Source organism: Lepidochelys kempii, chromosome 22 (genome assembly GCF_965140265.1).
Source record: "Lepidochelys kempii isolate rLepKem1 chromosome 22, rLepKem1.hap2, whole genome shotgun sequence".
NCBI lineage: Eukaryota > Metazoa > Chordata > Testudines > Cheloniidae > Lepidochelys > Lepidochelys kempii.
The window spans coordinates 19,442,816-19,467,058 of NC_133277.1; the positions used below are offsets into that span (position 1 = coordinate 19,442,816).

Below are 24,243 nucleotides of genomic sequence, written 5' to 3' on the forward strand. Positions count from 1 at the left end.
GAACCCGCCGTCACCTGCTGTTCGGCGCTTCCAGGCTCGGACTCCGCGACAAGCCGCGTGTCCCTTTCCGCCGGGGACGCCCGCCTCAGTCAGGCTTTTACCCACCTCACCCTCCCGCCTCAGCTCAGCCTCGGCCATTTCCACGCCAGGCTCATCCGCGCTTCTTTTAAAGGGGACAGTCACAGTCTGCGTTCGGCATCTACTGCTCCCTCCAGGCCTGCCCGAGCCCCGCCAGCTCCTCCTCCTCGCGTCACTTAAGCCTCCCCTGCCCTGGACAGCCTGGGCTCCCTGCCTGCCTCGCGGGCCGGAGCCGCGGCTGGACCGCGCGGCGGGGAGCGGGCTGGGTTGTGCGCGGTTTCTTCGCGCACACGCGCCGCCATCTCTCCAGCCGCGAGGCTGGGCGCGCGGTTTCTAATCGGCGTGAAACGAGGCTTCGCGTGTCCCTGAGGCGCCCCAGGGCCGCTGCGAAACGCGGCCGCGGAGCAGCAGCCGCTTTCCCGCCCTGGCGAGGGCTGGGCCCGCGCTCACGTGGGCGGGTGAAAAACCGCCTCACACCGAGCGTGAGTGAAGCGGAGTGAGAGGGAGTTTTACAACGAGGGAAGCGAGACTGTGCGGCCCAGCCAGCCTCCTTCTGTTGCATTAAAAAATAAATGAAGTAGCATTAAACAGCTGCTTTAAAGGAGTCTCCACGGCCCTCCTCCTTCCATCAGCGATTCACTGAAGGAGATGTCAACATCCCTGTGAAACCCACATTAAAATCAGTCCTGAAAGAGAGAGAGAGACTGAGACTTTAAACAGCTGCCTTGACATGAATCCAAGACGAGGGAGCGAGTGGCCCTCCAGGTGAGACGGTGACGTGGTACATCTCAGTTAAGCTTCCCCCTCTTCATTAATTTTACTTTAATTACATGTGCAGAAATAGAACAATGCTTTTTTTAAATAATCTTGTCATCTAAATCCGAACTACTGGCACTATTCCAACAGATTTAGAGTCAGATATAGTATAGTTGTTTCCTCCCCGGTGATACGGTTTTAAAATTAGCGACTTTAAAAATTTAAGTCTCATTTCTACACCAATAGTAATTAGGAGATTGTGAAACTGTTCCTGGCCAGCATGAAATAATTCTGTTAAGGTAACTTTAAAGTGAGTCAAATTGAAGTAAGAGTCAGACAGCAAAACCATTGGTGACATTGGTTGAGACTACTCAAATTAATAGTATAGTAAGTTATTTTCTCAGTTATAAGGATCAGCTGACCAAGACTTTCCTTTCATCCTTTAATTAGAAATGAACAAGTCTCCTATATTTTACAAAGGACAAAAATATTTCAGCTTTGCTGCCCCCGCAATATACACAGTCTATTTAATCTCAACTGGAAAAAATATCGAATGCTAATGAAAAAAAATAATTAGATAACTAAAGTTGACTGTTGAACATGAAGGAAAAAAAATCTCTTTTAAAAATTAGGTTATTTAAAAGGAAAACTTGTCTTAATAGTTGCAAAACTTAGTTGCAAAATAGAAAGGAAACAGTAATTTATTAAGCAAAATATTTTGGATATATTCCTAAAGTATTTAAATTTAGTACACAAGTTTATATGTCCATCACTCTCACTGCTTAATTTGTTATAACTATTGCAACAAAGCACTTTAGAATTCAAGGTTATCTTTATTTATTCTTACATCAGTCAGCACCAGCACAAACTTTTTATTAATGCCTTATGCCTTCTTTTTATGCTCTCCCACTTAACCAATTAGCACTTTAATTACTTTGCTGCACTGTGGCTTTTAAACCATTAGTTACTAAGACACCATCACATCATTAGTCAATTAAGTACCAAAAAATTAACATTCAAATGACAAATGTTTAATTTTCTATGGCAGGACCAGGAAGAAACCTCTGAAGACATCAGGGAACACAGGAAAAGCAGATTTGTAAATTCTGTCAGGGCCAAATTTAGGGGCAGGTGACCCAGGTGACTGCTGAGGTGCCAGGCTTGGAGTGATGTTTTTGTTGTTAGTGACAAAAGGGAAAATAGAATGCTAGAAGTAAAATGTGTCAGGTATTCTGTAGGTAGATTCATTTTTCACTAACCTCCTAGAATGTTCTGGACCTTTGTAGAATCTTGTCGACCCTTCTAGACTTTCAGAGAACTACCTTTTCCCTGAACCTCCTAGAATGTTGTCAGCCATGCCTTCGTGGGTATATAAGGGGCGGGGCATCACTGCTCAATTTTATATGACAGGGAGTATAAATCATCCATCAAACTCCTGAAATGGGCTACAAATGCAATAAAAAATAAGGTATTCAAAAGTTTAACAAATGGAGTTGGGGGGAGGGCGCTGGAGACATTCCTTGCCTGGGCACCATTTGGTCAAGGGCTGACCATGAGTACTATATCTGAAACTTTCACCCACAGAGCCTTGTATTTGATAAGGGATGATCTCAGGCATAAGTACGGTAGGTGCTGGAGGGCCTTGCAGTTCTATGCCAGTGATGTGCTGGAGGAAACTCTTGGGACCTCTTTCTATTATTCTGATGCCAAAGTGCATGGAGAGTTGATTTTTCCTGCCTCGGAGGGAGTCATCCCCTCTCTGGATACTGCTAACGTATCCCTTCCAGGGATTATTTATTTCCATGTATTGTGTTCTGCTAATCAACATAGTATGTTTTTTCAGAAAGAGAATATGTTTCTAGCTAAATGCACTTCATACACATTTGATGCCCAGTAGTCCTGCCTTCTTCATCAGCTTTATTTAAATGAGAATATAAATGGATTCACCAAGTCTGTCCATTGGCTCATCCTGGTACATGTGGAAAAAAATATGGGAATCCCTTGTTAAAATAATCGGTAGTATAATGTTCTCTGCTGACTCCAAAATTGACTGGCCATCTCAGCCTTTCCCCCTGGCAGAGGGGTTGGTGAGTCCGGAAACTCACTGTTACACCAGCCAGTCTCTGGTGATGGAACAAGAAGGTGAAAATATCGCTTAACCTTTTTTTTTTCTTTTTACTGATGTCCTGCAGGCCAAAAGGCTAACCCTGTAGTAGATGTCTGGTGGAGGCTGGTAGCTGGGGTATTGATTAACTTAACTGTGAGAACTTCAGTGGATAATTCAGAGTGCAAATGGGATGTACAGATGTGACAATTTGGGAATCTGTCAGTACAAATTTATGAATCCTGGATGATATTTTTAATTGTTACTATGAAAGATGCTGTATCATGAATGCCTAGATGTATGTGTATCCATCATGTCTTACCAGCATGACAGCATGTCTTCCTCCTACTGAGGACAGTAGGAAATACTTAAAGTTAATGACAATACTTTGGTCACAATATTATTCTAGAAAGTAAAAACTAGCTGCATCCTTGGGAGACCAGTTTTATTTTCCCCTCTGAAGGAAGTAGGGAAAGAGAGGAGCAGACCAAAAAATGGCCAAGTGTCCAGGAGAGGTTTAATAAACACATAGGAACAGAGGAACCAGACAGGAAGGGGAAGTGTAGGGGTAGGAAAGAGTAAGGTGGTCATGCAAGCTGGGCAATGACTTCATGAGGGAGAAACCACACAACAGGTAAAAAGTCTACATGAGGCAGGGGTCATTCTGCCTGCCTTCCTGGCCGCAAATGGTCCGTCCGTTTCCCCCCCCCCCCCAAGGACTCTCAAAGGAAGAGCTAGTGACGGATATTGCAGTTTAAGAGGTTTATTGTTTGGTATGATCTGTACTCTGCTTCGTTTGAAGAGCATTAAGGTGTTTGTCTCTGTGCAGTGTGTCTCTGTATGTGTGCTATGTGCTTCACAGTTACTGTGTCTCCAGAGACAATTAAACCATAACCAGAAGCTTCACACCTTTTGCAGTATGAAGGAGGGAGAGGGTGTGTTTTAAGCAACTGGGCTATCTTGGGTGTCAGCACTTGTCCTGGGGGCCTAGGGCAGGTGGGCTGAAGAGCTCCATTTCTGTGAAGGGATAACAAACTGAGAGCCAATGCCCAGACAATGTGCCAGAGACACCAGGGAGGACAAAGTTCTGCAGCCTGATGAGACCCAGAGAAGCTTAAAACACCCAGGAAGTCAGAGGCTAGATTACCCTCACAGCTTGTCTGGGGATCCAGTCACTTTTGTGAGTTGCCCACCTATTGTCTTGCCTGTGGACTACATGACCCGCCCATCTCTGCTTTGCATCCTACATTGCCTGCATTACATCGGTCACGGTCACCTCGGTATGCCATCTGATCTCATTAGGTAAATTTCTTCTGCCAAACAAGCCACACAAAGCAGAATAAACTGGGGAACTACCTTTAAAAAACAAAAACAAAACCCTCTTATATAAGCAGCTAACAACTATTTAATAACACATCCATTGAATTCTCAACCCAACTAGTACATTTCCATAAACTATGATCCATATACCCAATGTATCCGCTACCAAGAGAGAAGCTACCAGCACATCACTGTGGAGTAAGTCTTTAACACTCACATTTCTCAAATACCCCTTCTCTAGGCAGGCTAGTCTTTCAGGACATTTAATCTCCCTCTCTGATCTTCAGTATCTCACCCTTTCATTAGAGTCTGAGTTCTCTTGTTGGTTGTTTCTCCTTTGTCCATTCATAATAATCAGTAGGTTGGTAAATGCCAGAGTCCATATCTCCTGTCAATGTTTTTTAACTTTCTGGGATTACTCTTAGATCCCTTCAGTGATGCCAGTATTTGTGCCTTTGGTCTTTCTGGATTACATAAATTCTTGGGTGCAGCTGTTCTTTAACAGTATCCCTTTAGCCCCAAGTATTAGAGGTGTGACTCCTCAGGCACACTCTATCATCTGGGCTAAGAGATGGGAGATCTGGATTACATAAATATTGTCAAAATATTATTTCTGCTTCCACTTCTGATTTTCTTTCATCTCCTGTATGATTTCATTGTCATGAGATTTCAGCACATTATCATTCTATGTCTGTGCATATCTGGTTTCTGCATCAGTCAGTGGTTTGGATGTATATTCTACTGGTTGCCAGCAATCATTGTGTTTCTGTAAAATCACTGTACCTAACCCAGATTGTGAAGCATCTGCTGAAAATTTTAATATGCCTGTTTGGTGCGTACTACTTCAACTGGCTTTTGTATCAGTTTTGGTATGAAACTTTCCCATGATTCCTCCTGTTCTGCACACCAGTACCATTAATTTTTACTTTCTAGGAGTTTCCTTTCTACATGGATGGATACCTGAAGGGACTTGCTTGTTTTTCTGGATTGTATGTTCACCCTGCAAGCAACTGAACTCTTGAAACAGATCATGATACTCCCAAATGAGTGCCTCATAGTCAGGTTTAGTATGATCTTGTAGTCAGAACACCTATTTTACCAGATTTTCACAAGCTGCCAAAATTTGTGTCACCTCCTTTGGTACTATAATGAACAGGAAGGAGCCTGTACATGGTCTTATATTAGATGCTAGCGATGCATATCTCCTTCACTGGTATATTTGTTGCAGAATAACCAGTTACTTTTATTTTTGTTGGTCTCTGTTTCAGTTTCTTATTAATCTGTGCTTCTGTGTCCAGTTTGAGTGGAATAATTATTTCATCCCCTTTCACTGGTAATATGCAGTCCCTCTCATCAGTTTTGCTTGATCCCAGCACATCTACATAAAACTCCTCAACCAGCTTGTTTTCAACTGCATGCATTTGACTTTTCTGCCTTTGGGATCTACAGCATTTTGCAAAAAAAAAAATATTTTTTTTCTGCACATTTATAACAGTTTCCCAAAGGCACAACGCTCTTTTTTGGGCCATGCTGCAATCCACACCTTCCACATAGCTGTCTGTACCCACTCTACCTGCAGTAGTGGTTTTCATAGTGTGTGGTTCCACTTTTTGATTTGACCTTTTCTGGCTATACTCTTTTTGTTGTTGTTGTTGTTTTTAGTACATGTATAATCCCTGCTGGTGAAGTCAGCTCTTTGGCTTGTGCTTTCACAGGTTCTTCTGCCCTGCATATCTGGAAAGTTTTTTCTAAATTTAAATCTCCTTCATGGAGTAGTCTATTTCTTAACATATTGTCTTTAATGCCGCAGATTATTCTGTCTCTGACCAGAGAATCTGTCAGCTCACCAAAGTTACAGGTTTTACTGTGGTTTCTTAATTCCGTGACACATTGCTCTATGGTGTCATCAGTTTATTGCATGAATGTAAAAAAATTGTCTCTCTTAAAGGTCTCATTCCTGTTTGTCATGCAATGGTCCTCAAATTTAGTCAGTATTTTACTTACCTTCATACATTCACCTTCAGCAAACTTAAAGTTCTTCTATATATCCAGTGCTTCCTCCCCAGCAACATGCAAAAAGATTGATGATTTCACTTAATCATTTTGCTCGTTTGCCCCTGTGGCTACTAAATACAATTAAAATCTCTGTTGGAATTTTTTCCAATTCTCTGCAACATTGCCTGACAGTTGCAGACTGGATGGAGGTTGCAACACGTTCATTTTTGGCTTTTTTCCTTCTAAAGCCAGCCAAGCTACTATTGTGCGCGCGCGCGCACACACACACACACACACGCTTTTGTTCGCCTCTGTTTGTTGCAACTGCAGCCTCCTTTTCATTCTGCACTTCTGACACCATGTAATGATACTGGGTTATTAAATAACAAACCAGTGTATGAGAAATAAACACAACTTTCATTTAAATAATAGAGGATATCTGTGGTGAGGGGCTGTATACATCTACACTGTGTTCTCAGTCCCCCTGTTTCCAGAGCATATCTCAAAATTCTTATCTTCATAATACTGTCCCTTATGAGTGAGCCTCTCTATATTATAATCTTGAACAAACATCTCTCTTTAGACTCTATATTAGGAGGTTTCCCAAATGTATCAAATACTGCAGTGCTCTGTCCCAGTGAAGAAAAGGGAAGCTGTTTAATTTGCATTGTCATGATTTTGTTAGGTCTGATGCAAAATAACAAATATATATATTCATAGAAATGTAGGGCTGGAAGGGATCTTGAGAGGTCATCAAATTGAGCTTGCTGTGCTGAGACAGAACCAAGTAAACCTAGACCTAGATCATCTCTGACAGTTTGTTTAATCTGTTCTTAAAAACCTCCAATGATGGGGATTCCACAACCTCCCTTGGAAGCCTGTTCCATAGCTTAATTACAGAGTTAGGTTAGATATTAGGAAAAACTTTCTAAGTCTTCCTTGCTGCAGATTAAGCCCTTTATTTCTTGTCCTACCTCCAGTGGACATGGAGAACAATTAATCCCTGTCCTCTTTTTAACAGACCTTAACATATCTGAAGATGATCAGGTTCCCCCTCAGTCGTCTTTTCTCAAGACTAAGCATGTTTAGTTGTTTTAACCTTTCCTTATAGGTCAGGTTTTCTAAACCTTTTATCTTTTTTGTTGCTCTCCTCTGGACTCTCTCTAATTTGTCCACATCTTTCCTAAAGTGTGGTTTCTAGAATTGGACACAGTACTCCAGCTGAGGCCTCATCAGTGTTGAGTAGAGTGAGACAATTACCTTCTCTGTCTTACGTATAACGGTCCTGTTACTCTCCCCCAGAATATTAGCCTTTTTTGCAACTTCATCACATTGTTGACTCATATTAAATTTGTGATCCACTATAACCCTCAGATCCTTTTCAGCAGTACTACCATCTAGCCAATTATTCCCCATTTTGTAGTTAGGAAGGAAAAATCAAATGCACAAGTGTAGTACTCTGCACTTCTTCTTGTTCCCCCCCCCATCCACTAGTCAATAACCCTATCAAAGAAGGAAATTAGGTTGGTTTGGCATGATTTGATTTTATTCCTTATAACCCTGATATCCTCTAGGTACTTACAAATTGATTGTTTAATAATTTGTTCCATATCTTTCCAGGTATCAAAGGTTAGGCTGACTGATCTGTAATTCCCTGGGTACTCTTTGTTCCCCTTTTTAAAGATAGCTACTAACTTTCGCCCTTTTCTAGTCCTCTGGAACTCACCCATCCTCCATGAATTCTCAAAGATAATTGCTTACAGTTCTTAGATGGCTTCAGCTAGTTCCTTAAGTACCCTAAGATGAATTTCATCAGGCCCTGCCAACTTGAATACATCTAACTTATCTAAAGATTCTTTAACCAATTCTTTCCCTATTATGGCTTGTTTTCCTTCCCCCTTGTTGCTAATATTAGTTGTGTTGAGTGACAGTCACCATTAACGTTTTTAGTGTTGCTGAAGCAAAATAGGCATTAAACACCTCAGCCCTCTTGGTGTCATCAGTTCTTAGCTCCCCTTCCCCACTAAGCAGAGGATCTACACTTCCCTTCATCTTTCTCTTGCTCCTAATGTATGAAGAATCCCTTTTTATTGCCTTTGATGTCCCTTGCTAGGTGTAATGCATTTTATGCCTTAGATTTTCTGATTTTTCCCTACATACAAGCCTCATCCTACTCCCACCATTTACCTATCTACCCACCTCACCCACTCTAGCCATCTCTTACCTGCCTGCAAAACTCGAACTGTGCCACCACACTGTGGCAAACCCTCCTTCACATTTGTGAGACCTCTCGTAATCCTCCTTCCCTGGATTGGAGTTGATCTGAGCAATGGAGAGTAGTGGACAGGTGTGACCAGATTTTCAAAAGAGCCCAGCATGCAGTAGTTTCTAATGCAGTCAGTAAGAACCATTGGGTGCCTGGCTCTTTTTTTAAAAATCTGTCCCTTAGGAGTTTTACTTTCTGCCATGGCCTAGCAAAACAAGCTAAATGGCATTGGGGCTAGTGTCTGGACAGGTGGTTTAGGAGTGTACAGGCTGTGCTGGCCTTATGGTTGCAAGCAGTTCATCTTAGGGTCTACTTACTAATTTTTAATTTCCTTCAGGCTGGTCCTTTTAAAAGCTATTCAGACTGAAAGTCGTCTCTGTTTTGCATCTGTCTCTATTCCACTTTCAGTTCTTGTTTTGATGCAAAGATTCATAAAGTCTCCTTTCAAGGGAATACCCCAAATGTCGTCATCCTGCCACCTCTTCACCATTAACTCTCCACCAGAACTACCCAGATAGTCACGTGGCTCCAATGACAGACTGAAATTCCCTAGGGGAGGGAAGCTTTTCCTAATGTCAGAATTACCAGGAATCTCCCTTCACTCGAGCTGCTGCAGGGTCAGGTTTCTCAGCTCTTCCTCACAGGAGAAGAGCAGCTTGGCTTGGCCTGATGAATCAGAATTTCTATTAATCATGGATGATAGAACAAAGATTATATTTGCTAGGTGGTCCTGCAGTTAAGTAGGGGACTGGGAGTCAGGATTTTATTTCCAACTCTACCACTGACTCACTTTCTAACTCTGAGGAATGAGTCACTTCATTTCTCTGTGCTTCTCTGTACTTATCTGTAATACTGAGATGATGTTACTGACCTACCCACGTGAGGCTTCATTAATTATTCAAAATAATCTGAAAGGCACAATATGGACCTACTTCTATGAGATAGTGAGCACTTCCTAAGCCGTGCAACAGTGACATTTGGTCTCATGACAGTGTCATGGTTTTACTCTGGAGTAGTGCTGTCTCCTTAGAAGGACTGTTGGGCAAAAACCTTGGCACTGGACCCTTTGAATTCTCTTGCAAATAATTAAAGATCCATGGCCCTCTTTGCAAAAGTAAGGATATTACCCCGAGTGTCTTGACCAGGCTAAGTCTGGGCAAGTGCATGCTGCCTACTGTCAGCTCTTGCTTTAATTTTATAAGGTATGGTTATTCACCTAAAGCCAGTAAGTTTGTAGGTGTTGGACATCTGGGATGTTCTGAAAGAACTTGGTCACAAAGAGACTATAATAGCTGAGGCAGGAAGAAGAGCAGAAGATAGATCAGCTCTGTCTCTCTTCTTCCCTTCATCCCCTGGAAGGCATGGCCTAGGTCTAGGGCAGGAGATGGCTATAGTGCCCCAGGGCAATTAAGCACTAAGGAGAGTGGCTGTTGCATGTAGTTCCTGGGGAAGGAGGCCAGCAGCACCCACCTGAAAGGCAGCCATACAAAGGGTTGGAGGTGAGAGGCTGTAGCAGTCCAGTGGCCTGGCAAGATAGAGGCTGGGAAGAGACAGCCCAGTAGGAATCTGCCATGGAGATATGCAGCTTCATGGGAAAAGTAGGAGCCAGGGAGCAGAGTGGGCCCAGGAGAAGCTGCTCCAGGGTCTCAGAATATTAAGGCGAAGCTGGCTTGCAACAGGTGTGAAAGCTGCCAGGGAGCATGGGCATTGGCAGATCAAACTGACAGGCAGCCCACAGATGCAGTGTGAACCAGGAATGGAAGGGGCAGTCCATTAGCTGTTGTGGAAAGAGGACGCAGCTAGGCTGAGGGGAAGTCTCCCCAGGGAAGGGATAGGTGTAAGGAAGCTGTTGCATGCTGAGCCAGACGCAGCATTACAAACCTGCTCTCTCGGAAAATGCTTGCTTTAGGGGAGAGGAGTGGGGTTCAGAGTGAGACCAGTAGGGGTGCAGCTACCTACTACAGCAGAGTAACACATGATAAATGGAGAACTGAGCCAGTGTGTACAGGAGAGGAGGACAAGATAAGTCTGAGAAGGGACTTTGCATTGTGATGCCCAAAGCTGAAGACTGTTGAGCAGAGAACATGTACCTGCCAATAGGGAGATGATGCAAACGGTGTCCCATGAGACCAATACCACCACCAGGGCCAGGCCCTGTCTTGCAAGCCCTAGGAACTGATTTGTCCTCCCGGGAAAGAATAGCGTTGAAGATGCTTGATAAACCATGACACGTTAGCCTTTCCCCTGCTATTGCCCAGCCCTGAAAGGCAGAGTTAACTTTTCACCGGCACAGGTTTTGCCCCTAGGGTATCTGCTTCCTTTCCTTTTAGCCAGCCAGCCATATCAGATAGTCTTTTCCTGTTAGCTGTATGTGTGTGTGCGCACGTGCATGCTGGGGACTCACGGTGTTACAGTCCAGCCTTTGAAGTACCTACAACCCTTGCGTTTGAACTTTTGGCACAGTGTCTGAAAAGGCCGGTGTGCCGTGGTATCCGTGGAATCCCCAATAGATTGGCGGTGCTGCAGTTTTTGAGGTCTACTCTTTTGTCCCCAACTCTACTTGATGCATTTCCTCCTGAGAGAGACGCAGCGTTTTGGCAGTGGCTGTAGGGAAGGCCTCTCTCAGCCTATCTCCTTTGTAATTTTGTACAGTGCCTGGGAGCGTGCAAAGACGTTCAGTCACTAAATAATAAGGGGGTTGGGGGGGATCCTGGTTTATCTTAACTGGCTGGATGCATCAGTTTCTTCAGGCTCCCAGCAAACTCTGCTTGAGAGTCTGGGAAAGGAAGAGTGGGACACTATCGGGGTGTCATCAGACGTCACCAGTGTGGTGCTCTGCTCTGTTCAATGATGATAACAGTCGGCTGCATGTGTGTGTGTGTTCCCTCTGTGTGCTGCCCCGGCTCTGCAGATAGCTGGCACAGCAGATGTCATGAGGAAAAACCCAATGGCCCCGGACTCCGATAAGGTATGAAGGCACCCGGCCAGGTTTATTGCCAAACTAAACACAGTCTCTAGCTCCCCGGATCAGAGGTCTACAGTTCTGCTAGTACATATGTGCTCCCTGACACTGGACTGGCTCAGTCAGTGGCAGTATTTACCACTGCCCCCTAGGCCAGACAAAGACAACCACTCGGATGCATCCTTATACGCAGGTACAAACACATTACACGTCACTCCTGATGTATTGAGGTACAACCCGTCTATGTGGTAAGGTCCCGCCTCTCTTCTTGTACATGTTGGTTCAAACAAAACAGCTCAAGCCATCATATTATCCTTCTGCCTGTCTTTAGGATGGGTCAGCCTGTTCCTTGTTATGTGTGGAATGTGCAAGTATCGGAGTGTTCTTGGTACCATCCTGGCACGTTTATATCTTTAGTGTCCAGTACCTTTTAGGTATGTGTATTTTTGCAACATCAGCCCTTTCCTTGCCAGCTTCTGTGAGCAGGGCCTGCCTCTGGCTCACAGTTTAATTTTGCTTTATGTTAACAAAGTCTTGACCATTTCTTTAGTTCAGGCCTTAGGCCTCATACCAGGCCTCTGATACAAGGTTTTATGTTTCAGGGCGTCCTCTTACTACAAGGGGCAGGCTGTCATTACGCAGCTCCGTGCAATAGCAGAGAGTTGCTGGACCTGTTTGGAGGTAATTCTACCTCCATGCTTTGCTGCAGAAAGCTTAAAGGTTAGAAGCCTGTTCCTAAATAGAGGCATCTTGTTACTCCCTCGTGTGTCTCTGTATTTGTAAGGCTCATGCCTAGCAGGGTTATACCAGATACATGCAGGATTTCTGGGCAGACTGGCCCATAGTTCACACCCTTGGATGATGTTTCTAGCTTACGGTTCCCACTGCCCAGTTTCATCCCATTTGCTTCTAGTTACACCCCATGTACCATAATAATAGTGTGTTCTCTGCCGACTCCAGAATTGACAGGCCATCTCAGCCTTTCCCCCTGACAGAGGGGTTGGTGAGTCCGGAAACTCGCTGTTACACCAGCCAGTCTCTGGTGATGGAACAAGAAGGTGAAAATATCGCTTAACCTTTTTTTTTTCTTTTTACTGATGTCCTGCAGGCCAAAAGGCTAACCCTGTAGTAGATGTCTGGTGGAGGCTGGTAGCTGGGGTATTGATTAACTTAATTGTGAGAACTTCAGTGGATAATTCAGAGTGCAAATGGGATGTACAGATGTGACAATTTGGGAATCTGTCAGTACAAATTTATGAATTCTGGATGATATTTTTAATTGTTACTATGAAAGATGCTGTATCATGAATGCCTAGATGTATGTGTATCCATCATGTCTTACCAGCATGACAGCATGTCTTCCTCCTACTGAGGACAGTAGGAAATACTTAAAGTTAATGACAATACTTTGGTCACAATATTATTCTAGAAAGTAAAAACTAGCTGCATCCTTGGGAGACCAGTTTTATTTTCCCCTCTGAAGGGAGTAGGGAAAGAGAGGAGCAGACCAAAAAATGGCCAAGTGTCCAGGAGAGGTTTAATAAACACATAGGAACAGAGGAACCAGACAGGAAGAGGAAGTGTAGGGGTAGGAAAGAGTAAGGTGGTCATGCAAGCTGGGCAACGACTTCATGAGGGAGAAACCACACAACAGGTAAAAATTCTACATGAGGCAGGGGTCATTCTGCCTGCCTTCCTGGCCGCAAATGGTCCGTCCGTTTCCCCCCCCCCCCCCCCAAGGACTCTCAAAGGAAGAGCTAGTGACGGATATTGCAGTTTAAGAGGTTTATTGTTTGGTATGATCTGTACTCTGCTTCGTTTGAAGAGCATTAAGGTGTTTGTCTCTGTGCAGTGTGTCTCTGTATGTGTGCTACGTGCTTCACAGTTACTGTGTCTCCAGAGACAATTAAACCATAACCAGAAGCTTCACACCTTTTGCAGTATGAAGGAGGGAGAGGGTGTGTTTTAAGCAACTGGGCTATCTTGGGTGTCAGCACTTGTCCTGGGGGCCTAGGGCAGGTGGGCTGAAGAGCTCCATTTCTGTGAAGGGATAACAAACTGAGAGCCAATGCCCAGACAATGTGCCAGAGACACCAGGGAGGACAAAGTTCTGCAGCCTGATGAGACCCAGAGAAGCTTAAAACACCCAGGAAGTCAGAGGCTAGATTACCCTCACAGCTTGTCTGGGGATCCAGTCACTTTTGTGAGTTGCCCACCTATTGTTTTGCCTGTGGACTGCATGACCTGCCCATCTCTGCTTTGTAAGGCTCATGCCTAGAAGGGTTATACCAGATACATGCAGGGTTTCTGGGCAGACTGGCCCATAGTTCACACCCTTGGAAGATGTCTCCAGCCTACAGTTCCTACTGCCCCGTTTCATCCCATTTGCTTCTAGTTACACCCAATGTACCATAATAATAGTGTGCTCCTTGGTAGAACTTTTCATCTGTAGATTTCAAAGCACTTCACTAAGGTCGTTAGTATCATTATCCCCATTTTGCTGATGAGGAAACTGAGGTATAGGGAGGGGCTGTGACTTGCCCGTGGTCACCCACCTGGTCAGTGACAGAGCTGGGAATAGAACCCCGGTCTACAGAATCACAGTCTAGGGGGCTACCCTGCCTCTCTAAATAATGCCCCTCTCTTTCTTAACACTTATGTCCTTCAAATACCTGTAGCTATCCGCCCTCCTGTGGGCGTTTAGCCAAATTTGATTCTTTAGCTCTCAGTCCTTCCAGCCTCTAAATACTGCGTGTTGCTCTTCCCAGTACCGTACTACATGGCTCTGGTACTGCAGTGTCCCAGGCAATTGCATTCTGGTGCTCATGAGTCTACATAGGGCCTTGCGCTGTCAGTGTACCACCCAAAGTGCTATGTCCTATTCCCCTGGCAACAGCATGCCCTAGCAGAGTGTGAACTCTCCGCCTCTTGTTTGGATAGCTGTTTTTCAGCCTTACCTCCTGGGGCATGAAGGCGAGTCCACACAGGCCACAAGGGTGTGTGTGTGTCTGTCTGTCTCTGTCAGACAGGGTGGGTAAGGTAATATCTTTTATTGGAGCAACTTCTCTGGTTGGCTGTCTGTCTCCACTTTGGCAGGCAGGAAGTGGCAGGGTGGGTGCGGAAGAACAGTATAATACTTTCCGTAGGACCAGCCATGTGTCCAGAACTGAATGCAGCATCTTAGGGGCAGAGGTGCTTCTCATCACAGCTGCCTGCTTTTCTTCAAGCTGATTGTCTTACAGGCAAGGGGATGCAGACTGACTGAAGCCAGTGCAGTGGTTCGCTGCTCCTATGATGAATGGCATAAAGGCCAGTGAAAGCAAGGATTGTGCCCCCCACTTCCTCTGCATGACTGCCATTCAGACATCCTCTCCAGCATGGCGGCCTCAGTGCCAATGCACTCTGCCTTGCAGAGATCAGGCATTACCCTGGACAGAGCTTCACACCTCTGCACTATGGTATCTGTCAAAACAAGGATGAAGAAAAGAAGGCCAGGATACCATGTTGCTCTGTCCTGCTGAGCTAATGGTTGGGTTTGGGCACCATGAATTTGCCCTTCCCTCTCCCACTGACACTGCAACATTTTTGGACAAGGCAACAGACAACCCCTGCACACCAGCAGAGACGACATCCTTCTCAATGGGAATTTGAGTAATGCAGTAGCTACAAGGGGACTGTATAATCAAATGGACTCTTACTTTACACAGAGTGTTGTACAAATATTAATTAATTAATTATCTGTTCCCCCATTCCTGCTCCAGCCATTCTGCCAATGTCCTTCTGGAGCACACTGTTCGGTTACTTTGGATAATGGTGAGAGCTGAAACAGAGGGAAGAAGAGAAAAACTGAGGGCTTAAAGCAGCTGGTGCTATTAGAGTTAGAGGGCCATGTCTTAATCCAGGGCATTTTTGGGGTTAGAAATAAACTTTTCCCATGAGTAGAACATGTCTTAAAATCTTAGATATTTTTTGTACATTGCCCAAACCCAGTGCAGTGTCTTCTATAAAAGCCTCTGTACTGGATTAAGGATTTGGGAAGGGACTTGGGGGCTTTGCTCTGTTGCAGATTATGGGAGCTTTTGATTATTCAAAACCATACTTTAAAAAACAGTTTAAAGCCAAGATGATAGAGCAAGATTCTAATCTGACGCTCAAATACGTCATTCTGAGCTTTGAGCTCATTTGCCTTGCAAAGCTGAAAAGCTCAATACTTTGTTGATGAGAACTAGATTCCCCGCCCCACTCAGTTAAATTATTAAGCTCTCATCAGAAAGGGAAGTTGGTTGATATTCTCTGTCAGAGCCTCTACCCAAACCACTGGAGGAGACAAACAGTGCCTCCCAAATAATGGGGCCCTACAGCATCTCTATGAAGAGCTATGACATGGTAAGTCATGCACGACTCTTTGTTTTTGCAATGTCCACGTGTTTAGGATGAGGATTCTGGGGGGGTGGCAGATCTTATATCTGGGCTGAGGAGCTTGGCTTTTAATCTCTCCCACCCACAAACACATACTTTCTCCCTTTCGTTAAGATACATTTGGTCTCAAGCTAAAATTTTAAACCATTGTAGTTGGACTCCAAAGCACCTATTTAGGGATGTTTTTGTCAGCTGCAGGAGGTGCAGACGAGAATGCTAGCCCTTCTCACATGCTATGATTACTGATGCCATATCTTTAAATTGTTTTCTTCAGTGGTTGGCTCTATAATTCTTTTGCTGTGGGTGCTGGGATTGCAGCCTCTGTTCTTGTGGCCGAAAGGCTCATTCTGAGATGGTAGGAATCAGATGTGTCTCCTTCCTAGGTTAACTTGCTTAGAGAGAAGCCCACCTTGTGTAGTCATTTAAACAAGCAGAGAGTGGGTTTAAAACACGTATTCTGACTTGACAGCATTTTACACCACCGTGCACTGGTGTAAATGAGTGCACAAAGTGCCATTCCATAGGAAATCAAACCCACTAACTTTAACAAACAGGAGTAACTGGATAATCTACAATAACACTGGGAAACATGGAAGACCTACATCCCACAATAACAATTGTATACTCACATCCCTGCCTGCATTTTATCCTTTCCTATGTGTGGGTCGGCTTGCAGAGCCTGCCTGAGGGCAGTTCTGTAGCATATTTATATTAGCGTTTTTTTACTGGGAGAGAAGCTATACTACAAATATCCTAGGTTTGAATTATGACACAGTATATTCCACCCTCTAATTAGCCTTGTAAATTGAAAACAATAATATCTTTGAAAAGATGATTGTTCCATGCTAAGGAAAGCTCACATCAGATTTGCCACAAAGCCTGGCTTTTAAATAGAGTGACTCAGAAGTTTTTCAACCTTTTTTTTTTTAATTTAAAGATGACTTTTCGAAGGAAATTGTTTTGTTTCTGTTCAAATCAAAACATATTAATTCCATTTAGGTTTAATTTTTCTCCTTACCTTTTTCTCCCTTGTTTCCTTTGGGGGGATAGTGAGAAAAGCAGCCCTCACCTCCCCCCAAAAAACAACAAACCCCAGAACAATTTTTGATTTGTTTAGTTGAAAAATCCTGTGAAAACTTTAAAACAAAATGAACCATTATTTTTGTCACAATTTTTTGGCAAACGATACTTCCCATTCTTTGATCACCCTGACCTCTCCTTTGAAATGAAAGGCTCAAGCAGGAGAATTGTGGTGGTAGAGTTTAGCTGGGGGTAAAGCAGAGCTCACTCCCTAATGAAAAAAGTGAAAAGTGGGAGCAGCATCTCCACTGCAGCAGCACTGGCTGAGTGCAGGGGCAAAGCCCGGGGGGCGGTGGTCAAGGTACAGAATCCAGTGGGGAAGCTCTGCAGAACAACTCTTAGTGGAATCTTAGACCAATTCTGATTGTTTTGTTTTTTTCACTCTCCTCCCAGTTATATGCCTGATGTATAAATTATCCTATTGGCAGAAAAACAGCTAAGATTGGTGTCGTGTCCTTACTGCTTAACCTGCCCAGGTCCAGATAGGGGATGTAGTCTGAAACAGACACAAAATTATTCTTGCAAGGAAATTAAAGTGCTGTGGGATTTGTTCCTTGGTTGTGAATAACTTTCCAGAACTTCAGCTCCATGACTTTATCTCAGCTGTAAATGATATTCAACTGTGAGGGGAACACCAGATCTGTGTGGAACATGGATGACTTTGGGACTGAAGAGATGGGCAGTTGTGAGGTAGAGTAGAATTAGTTTAATGTCCTCCTAGGAGTTGAGGGAGGCTGAACTTGATGAACTAATAGGGGGATGTTTTTTCCATCTCTATTTTCTAGGAGCCTCTTAAGCAGAAAGCCTGAGGGATTGCATTAAATAAATGTAATCTATCTATCTTCCTGCAAGGGAAGATACACACACACACACACACACACAATGCCATGTTGGGCTTGCCCGTTCTGTTTTATTTTACATGTAATTCCCCATCATTACACACAAATACCCACAGCAGTGACAAACAGAAAATATTACATAATCCTCCTGTTCTATTCCTTCCTCCTTCCTTATTTTTAGGTCCCTTTTTTCCTCTACTAGAGCAGTGGTTCTCAAACTTTTGTACTGGGGACCCCTTTCACACAGCGTGACTCCCCCCCCCTTATAAATTAAAACCACTTTTTTATATATTTAACACCATTATAAATACTGGAGGCAAAGTGGAGTTTGAGGTAGAGGCTGACAGCTTGCAAACCCCCCCCTCATGTAATAACCTTGTGACCCCCTGAGGGGTCCCGACCCCCAGTTTGAGAACTCCTGTAGTACAGGCTTCTGTGTGTGCACACGTTTTCCCAGCAAATCCGTCCTTAAAGCAAAATTTTGAGTCCCTGGCCAAGCGGCAGGAGTTGGAGAGAGCATATTGGCACTATGAGTCATGGGGACTAATCTCTGCCCCTATCATATTGAAAGCTGTAAGGTACCTCACATCTTTGTTCTAATAGCCCTAGTGTGTCACACTCTATGCAACTCTTGTAGCTGCGCTCCAACCCCTTTCTGCTTCAGCTTGGATTAGCAATACCTAAATGCTTTGTCTCTTTGACTCATCTCTGTGTGCTTCCACCCACACTCGCTACTCTCTCCCAGCCTGAGATGTACATGAGAGGATGGCTCAGTCACTGCACTGTGCACATTTCCCAAGCCAAAGGCGAGTGGCTTACAGTAAAAAACAAACAATACCCTACCTGTCACCTTATCAGAGATGAGATGGTGGCAGATAGTGGTGCTCGAGTGCAGCGTCTTCTGTTGTAAACGCAAGGTGATACTGACAGCCACTCGCTGCAGTTAAAACGGTTTAGCACTGCACAGTCACTGCCCATGTTTTGAAGGGTTGCTATCCTTTTGTTTTGACACCATGCTGCGCTCTTGTGATTAACCCTGCATTCCCAAATTGTTCTGCGCATCTCCTCCTCCCTCTGATGCTTGGAACCCCTCCAACCCTTTCCTGGTTCTTGGGGAGCCTGTTTTCTTTTGCTAAGGGAAAATCTAACTTTTTAGAGAAGGAACCTTGTATGCATTTAATGAGATGCTGTGCACATTCACAGTCCACGTTAATAGTACAAAGAAAAGGAGTACTTGTGGCACCTTAAAGACTAACAAATTTATTTGAGCATACGCTTTCGTGAGCCACATCATCAGATCTGATGAAGTGAGCTGTAGCTCACAAAAGCGTATGCTCAAATAAATTTGTTAGTCTCTAAGGTGCCACAAGTACTCCTTTTTGTGAATACAGCCTAACACGGCTGCTACTCTGAAACCTGTTAATAGTACAGCAGCTGGTGGGCTGCAGATGGCATAGATCCTGAGGGCCCTTTGAAACAAGAACCCCTTAATGATGTATTTGTCAGGCAGGAGGTCATATAACCACCCCAGCATTGGGTTAGCTCTTGGGCATTGACCCTTGCCATAGTCAGTGCTATAAGCACAAGTTCCATGGGCATCATTAACTCCTGGTATGTACGCCGGACGGGCAATTGCTAGGACATATTTTTAGGAACAGAAAAAGTTGAAATTGAGGGTAGTTTAAAGACTCCCTTTGCCATATCTCCTCCTTCACAGCTATTGGTTTTGCAGAGTTTTAGTTAGTGGAGGTGAGTGTTGGTCCCTCCAGGCTGGTGCCCTGCTGTAGCTTTAGATGAAGGCAGAAAACCCAACCAATTGTGTGGACAGGATTGGGGGTGTTTGTGGTTTCTTTCCTGACCTTTCGGCCTATTAGCATCTCCCAAGAGGAGGCACTGGGGAGACAAGAGTAACGCAGCACCAGTACCCTGCTATTTTCCAAAACTGCACTTTAAAGATTCGTGTGAGTGCACAGCAGCTCTCTGCCACAGTGCAACGTCCCATGGGTTGCTCTCTACGGGTGAGAAGCTAACAACATGTCATTGCCTTAAGTGAGGCCTTCACTTGCTACAGCCAGAGATAGCTTGTGTGTGTTTCAGGGGGGTGTCCCCAATCAGGGAGCTTTCTGCCTCTGCCATATGGCCTTGGGTCTCATGACTGGGGGGATTCACACTCACTGTATTTCACAGGACAGTTGAGATGTTTCTTTAAAAAAAAGCAACCAAAAAAAGAAAAAATAGCTCTGAAAACAGCTCAAGCAGCACTAGTATTTAGCGAATGGGGGAAGGTGCAGCAGGTGCAGGCAGCTACAGCTGGCAGTGAAAGGTATGAAAACAGCGAGCAGAAACTTCCGCTGTGGTCAATGCAAGAGTCTCCAGAGTAGGTGTTTGGGAGGGGTAGAGCGCTCAGTGTGACTGCAGGGGAACCCTTACCATCTTCTAGTTAGTATTTGTTGAGCTGTCTGACATTTTTGCCATGAGCCTTTGCTCTGCCCTTTGTTCCTCTTCTCCTCATTGATTTCTACCCTCCCCTTTTCTCCTCTTTTTCTGAGCACCCTTGTTTTGGCAAGCATTAGGCTCTGTCCATTGCCTGCCTGGAGCAGCACAGGACGGTCGGAGCATATGCTCCACGGTGATGGTGGGCTTTGCCAGAGCTGCCAGCTTTCTAGTGCTAAGGTTTTGATTTGATTTCTGCTTTGAATAAAAAACTTGGTGTGTGATACAGCTCCGTGGGTGCCAAAAGGACTATAAAAGCAAGGAGGGCAAGCCCCCCCACCTGCAGGATCTTCTTTAAGTCCCTGCCCTCCCTCACTCCTTACCCTCCTTGCTGGCAAGCCCGAGGCCTTTGGGTAGTGGGTCTGTCCTGCTTCCCAAACCTGGCTAGGCCCCGGCCCCTAGAAGCCACTGCTGTGGTTTCAGCCACCAACAGGTGAGGGGCCAGCTGCAGGCATGCAAGACAACACACAGCAGGACCTGACCAGCTGCTGCACGTGCCACAAGGCAGAGCAGAACCCAGCTGCTGCTAGCCAGGCACAGTGTGCTCCCTCTCAGCCAGGTTCTTAAAAAGTAGGAGGCAATGGCCCTCCCATCTCCAGTGCCTACGTATAGCTCGCTCCACTGGCCAGCTGCTGCATTGTTCCCAGTGCAAATCTCACTTTGTGTGGCAGCATCAGAGCCTGCATATTGGGCGTGGACCTGATATCACAAACTCCCAGCAGGAGTTCAGCCCAAGGGGCTCAGACAGTCACACTGCAGGACACTACTGAGTCCAGAGGAGTGGCAATACACCCTCCGTCTCAAGACGCAGCATGCTTTGTAATAGCTCTACAGACAAATCAAAGAAAGTCCTTGCCTGGGGCCAGTGTGTGAAGGTAGTTTTGGGAACAGAATATGGAATTAACATGGTAGAAAATGACAGAAAAATTAATTAGAGGGACACAACCAAGCCAGGTGAAATGGGCAACACAATGGTGACTAAAGTTCAGTGTTGATAAGTACAAAGTAATGCACATAGGAGGGGAAAATGTACTATTCATAGACGGTACAGGGTTCTGAATTAACTGCATCAACTCAGGAAAGGGCGTGAGGGTGGCCAGCTCGATGGAGGGCTCTGCCCAGTGTGCAGCAGTGGTCAGAAAGCAAACAACCTGTGAATGTCAACAAGGAATAGGGTGGAGAATAATATGGAGAATATTCTAATGCCTCTATGTAAACCAACAAGATATCCTCCTCCAGACTAGGGTCTAATCTCGTCTGGCATTTCCTATGTAATGGTTGGGCTTTCTCCTGGGAAATGGCTGTACAGAAACTGCAGCCTGTAATGGGATTCTCCTCCTGTTCTGCAGAATTTGCTGGGGGAATTCAGTGACTATGACAATGACAACACCACAAGATCCTATGAGGACTACTTTTGTCCAGATACAGTCTTGTCTCCAGCTGGCGATCCCACACATCCTTTCAAGAAGATCTTTGTGCCCTTAGTCTACCTTCTGATATTTCTTCTGGGGACCTTGGGCAATGCCCTGGTGTTGATCATCCTGGAGCGCTACAAGCGTGCCCGCACTACCACCGAGAACTTCCTCTTTCATCTGGCCCTGGCCAATCTGGTGCTAGTGCTCACCTTGCCTTTTGGTGTGGCCGAGAGCTTGACTGGCTGGATCTTCGGCACTTTCCTCTGCAAAGTCCTCAGTGCTGTTCATAAGATCAACTTCTACTGCAGCAGCATGCTTCTAGGCTGCATCAGTGTGGATCGCTACCTGGCCATAGTGTATGCTATCCACACCTACAGGAAGCGCAGAGTCAGGTCCATCCATCTCACTTGCCTGGCCATTTGGTTCATCTCCCTGGTGCTGACCTTGCCCGATCTAGTGCTCATGGAGGTCTGGTCAGACAAGAGCAACCACAGTGTCTGCAATTTCCAGCAAGTTGGGATTCATGGCAGCAACATGTGGCTGGCAACCCGCTTCCTGTATCACATTGTGGGTTTCTTCGTGCCCCTGCTGGTCATGTGCTACTGCTATACAGCCATTGTGAGGACCCTGTGCCAGTCCCAGCGGCTGCAGAGGCAGAAGGCCGTGAGAGTAGCCATCCTGGTCACAGGGGTGTTCTTACTCTGTTGGAGCCCTTACCACATGGTCATCTTTTTGGACACGCTAGACAAGCTAGAAACCTTACCGAGCGATTGTGCCTTGGCGGACCAGCTGGCCACCAGCATCATGGTGACAGAGGTGATTGGCTTCACACACTGCTGTCTCAACCCCATCCTCTATGCCTTTGTCGGAGTCAAGTTCCGCAACGACTTCTTCCGGATTCTCCGTGACCTGGGCTGCATAAGCCAAGAGACCCTGCAGGAGATCCTTGATGTGACGAGGAAGAGCAGTGGGATTGAGTCGGACACCATCACTTCTGTCAGCACTTTCTAGTGAGGAAAGAACTGGGCACGGGCTGAGATAGACCTTGGTGTTCCTGGCCAGCAGAGCATGTAATGCCCTTGGAACAGGACTCAGCTCTGCGCCTCAGTATCATCCCTACCACTTCTCTCCTTTCCACAAGAAACTGAGGTCTAAAGGGCACCATTAAAACAGCAAATACTTGCCAGCCGTTACCACATATTTACTTCCTGTGCTAAATATGTGGAGAAATGGTTTGTGGTAGCCCTTGGCAAATACTGACTTTACATAGCAACTACTGCAAAGGGGCTGGCTGGGACCCTAGCAAGTTAGCTCTGATACTGCATCCTCCCCACTGGAGGAGCCCCAGTGTGCAGAGCCAACCACAGAATTGGGCCCTTAGAAAGCGACAAACAGGAAATTCCAGATGATGGAGAGATTTTTATCAGAGAAATGGAAGAGTCTGTGCTGCTTATTAAGGTGCTCAGAAGAAAGTGATATAGCCCAATTATTGCTTTTAATTAGAAACAGTTCTATGTTTAATGAAAGTTATGTAAAATATGAAGAAGTTTAGAGTATGTTTCAGTTACTTGGGCACATAGCTGCATGTTACTCACCATTCTGGTCAATACAAAGGTCTGGACACTGTTTTTCTGACTGCATCACAGAATCTGGAAGTAGAAGAGGCCTGTGAGGCAGCCAGCCCATCTCCTCCAGCAAACGTGGGGTTGTCTCCTGTTGTGCCTTTCCTGGGACTTTGGGCAGGTTGGGTGCCTTGATCCCACATGGTGGTGTTTCTGCGACTCACATTGGGAGACTCTTCCATAGGCCTAAAGACTTTACTGTCAGGAATTTCTTTCCTGCCCATAAGCTGCACATTTTCTCTCTCACTTTCAATCCATTTTATTGCTATTAATAATTCCAATTACTGACTTACTGGAACTAATTGATTTCCTTTGAGGGTGAATATTCTCTGAGCAGGCCCTGTCCAGCCTTGTAACTGAATGGTGGCACAGACCTCTCCTACTTTGATTACTAGTGGGGGGGGGGGGAGGGAAAGAAGGCTGAATGTGTTACTGATTTGCTTTGTGGTTCAGTTGCTGTATCTCTTGGGTGTTGAGAGCAAGAATTCCCGTTATTCCAGAGTAAAACAGAACATGGAAGGAGAAGAGTTGTTGGGGGGCGGGGGGAGGGTTTGTGGGGTGTTTTTTCAGGGGCAGACAAGGGAAAGTTTTTTTTGCTATGCTTTGTACTGTGCTTTCAGGCATTCTAGCTCTACCTGCATCGACCGTGTTTTTAAAAATTTCGCTTATTAGATTTTAGGGAGAAAAGATCTGAACTTTGACTTCATACCAGAGTTGTGGGTACCCAGCAGCTCTCAGGATCAGGCCTACTCCACACAGACATGCACCAAACTAACAGCAACAGCTTTAACCCACAGCTGGGGTTATTTCAGTGCAAGTCTGTGTGTAGAGCAGCCATAAGGGACTCTGTCCCTGTAGATGTGATAACAGCTAATGTGTAGGCAATGCTGCTGC

At 45.1% G+C, this 24,243-nt stretch overlaps 1 protein-coding gene across 1 annotated transcript; it reads left to right on the forward strand.

Annotated features, from left to right (window-relative positions):
* The first annotated feature begins 17 nt into the window (after window positions 1-17).
* CXCR5 (C-X-C motif chemokine receptor 5) lies at window positions 18-23,717 on the forward strand. Its single transcript, XM_073320596.1, has 3 exons — window positions 18-843; window positions 14,724-15,867; window positions 21,662-23,717. The coding sequence occupies exons 2-3, from the start codon at window positions 15,829-15,831 to the stop codon at window positions 22,736-22,738; spliced, it is 1,116 nt and encodes a 371-aa protein (XP_073176697.1). The 5' UTR covers window positions 18-843; window positions 14,724-15,828; the 3' UTR covers window positions 22,739-23,717.
* Window positions 23,718-24,243: the final 526 nt, after the last annotated feature.

Coding starts and splice junctions, on each gene's coding strand:
- CXCR5 (XM_073320596.1), top strand. CDS start 15,829: ATGGGGCCCTACAGCATCTCTATGAAGAGCTATGACATG. Junction 15,868..21,661: donor CTATGAAGAGCTATGACATG/GTAAGTCATGCA, acceptor CCTGTTCTGCAG/AATTTGCTGGGGGAATTCAG.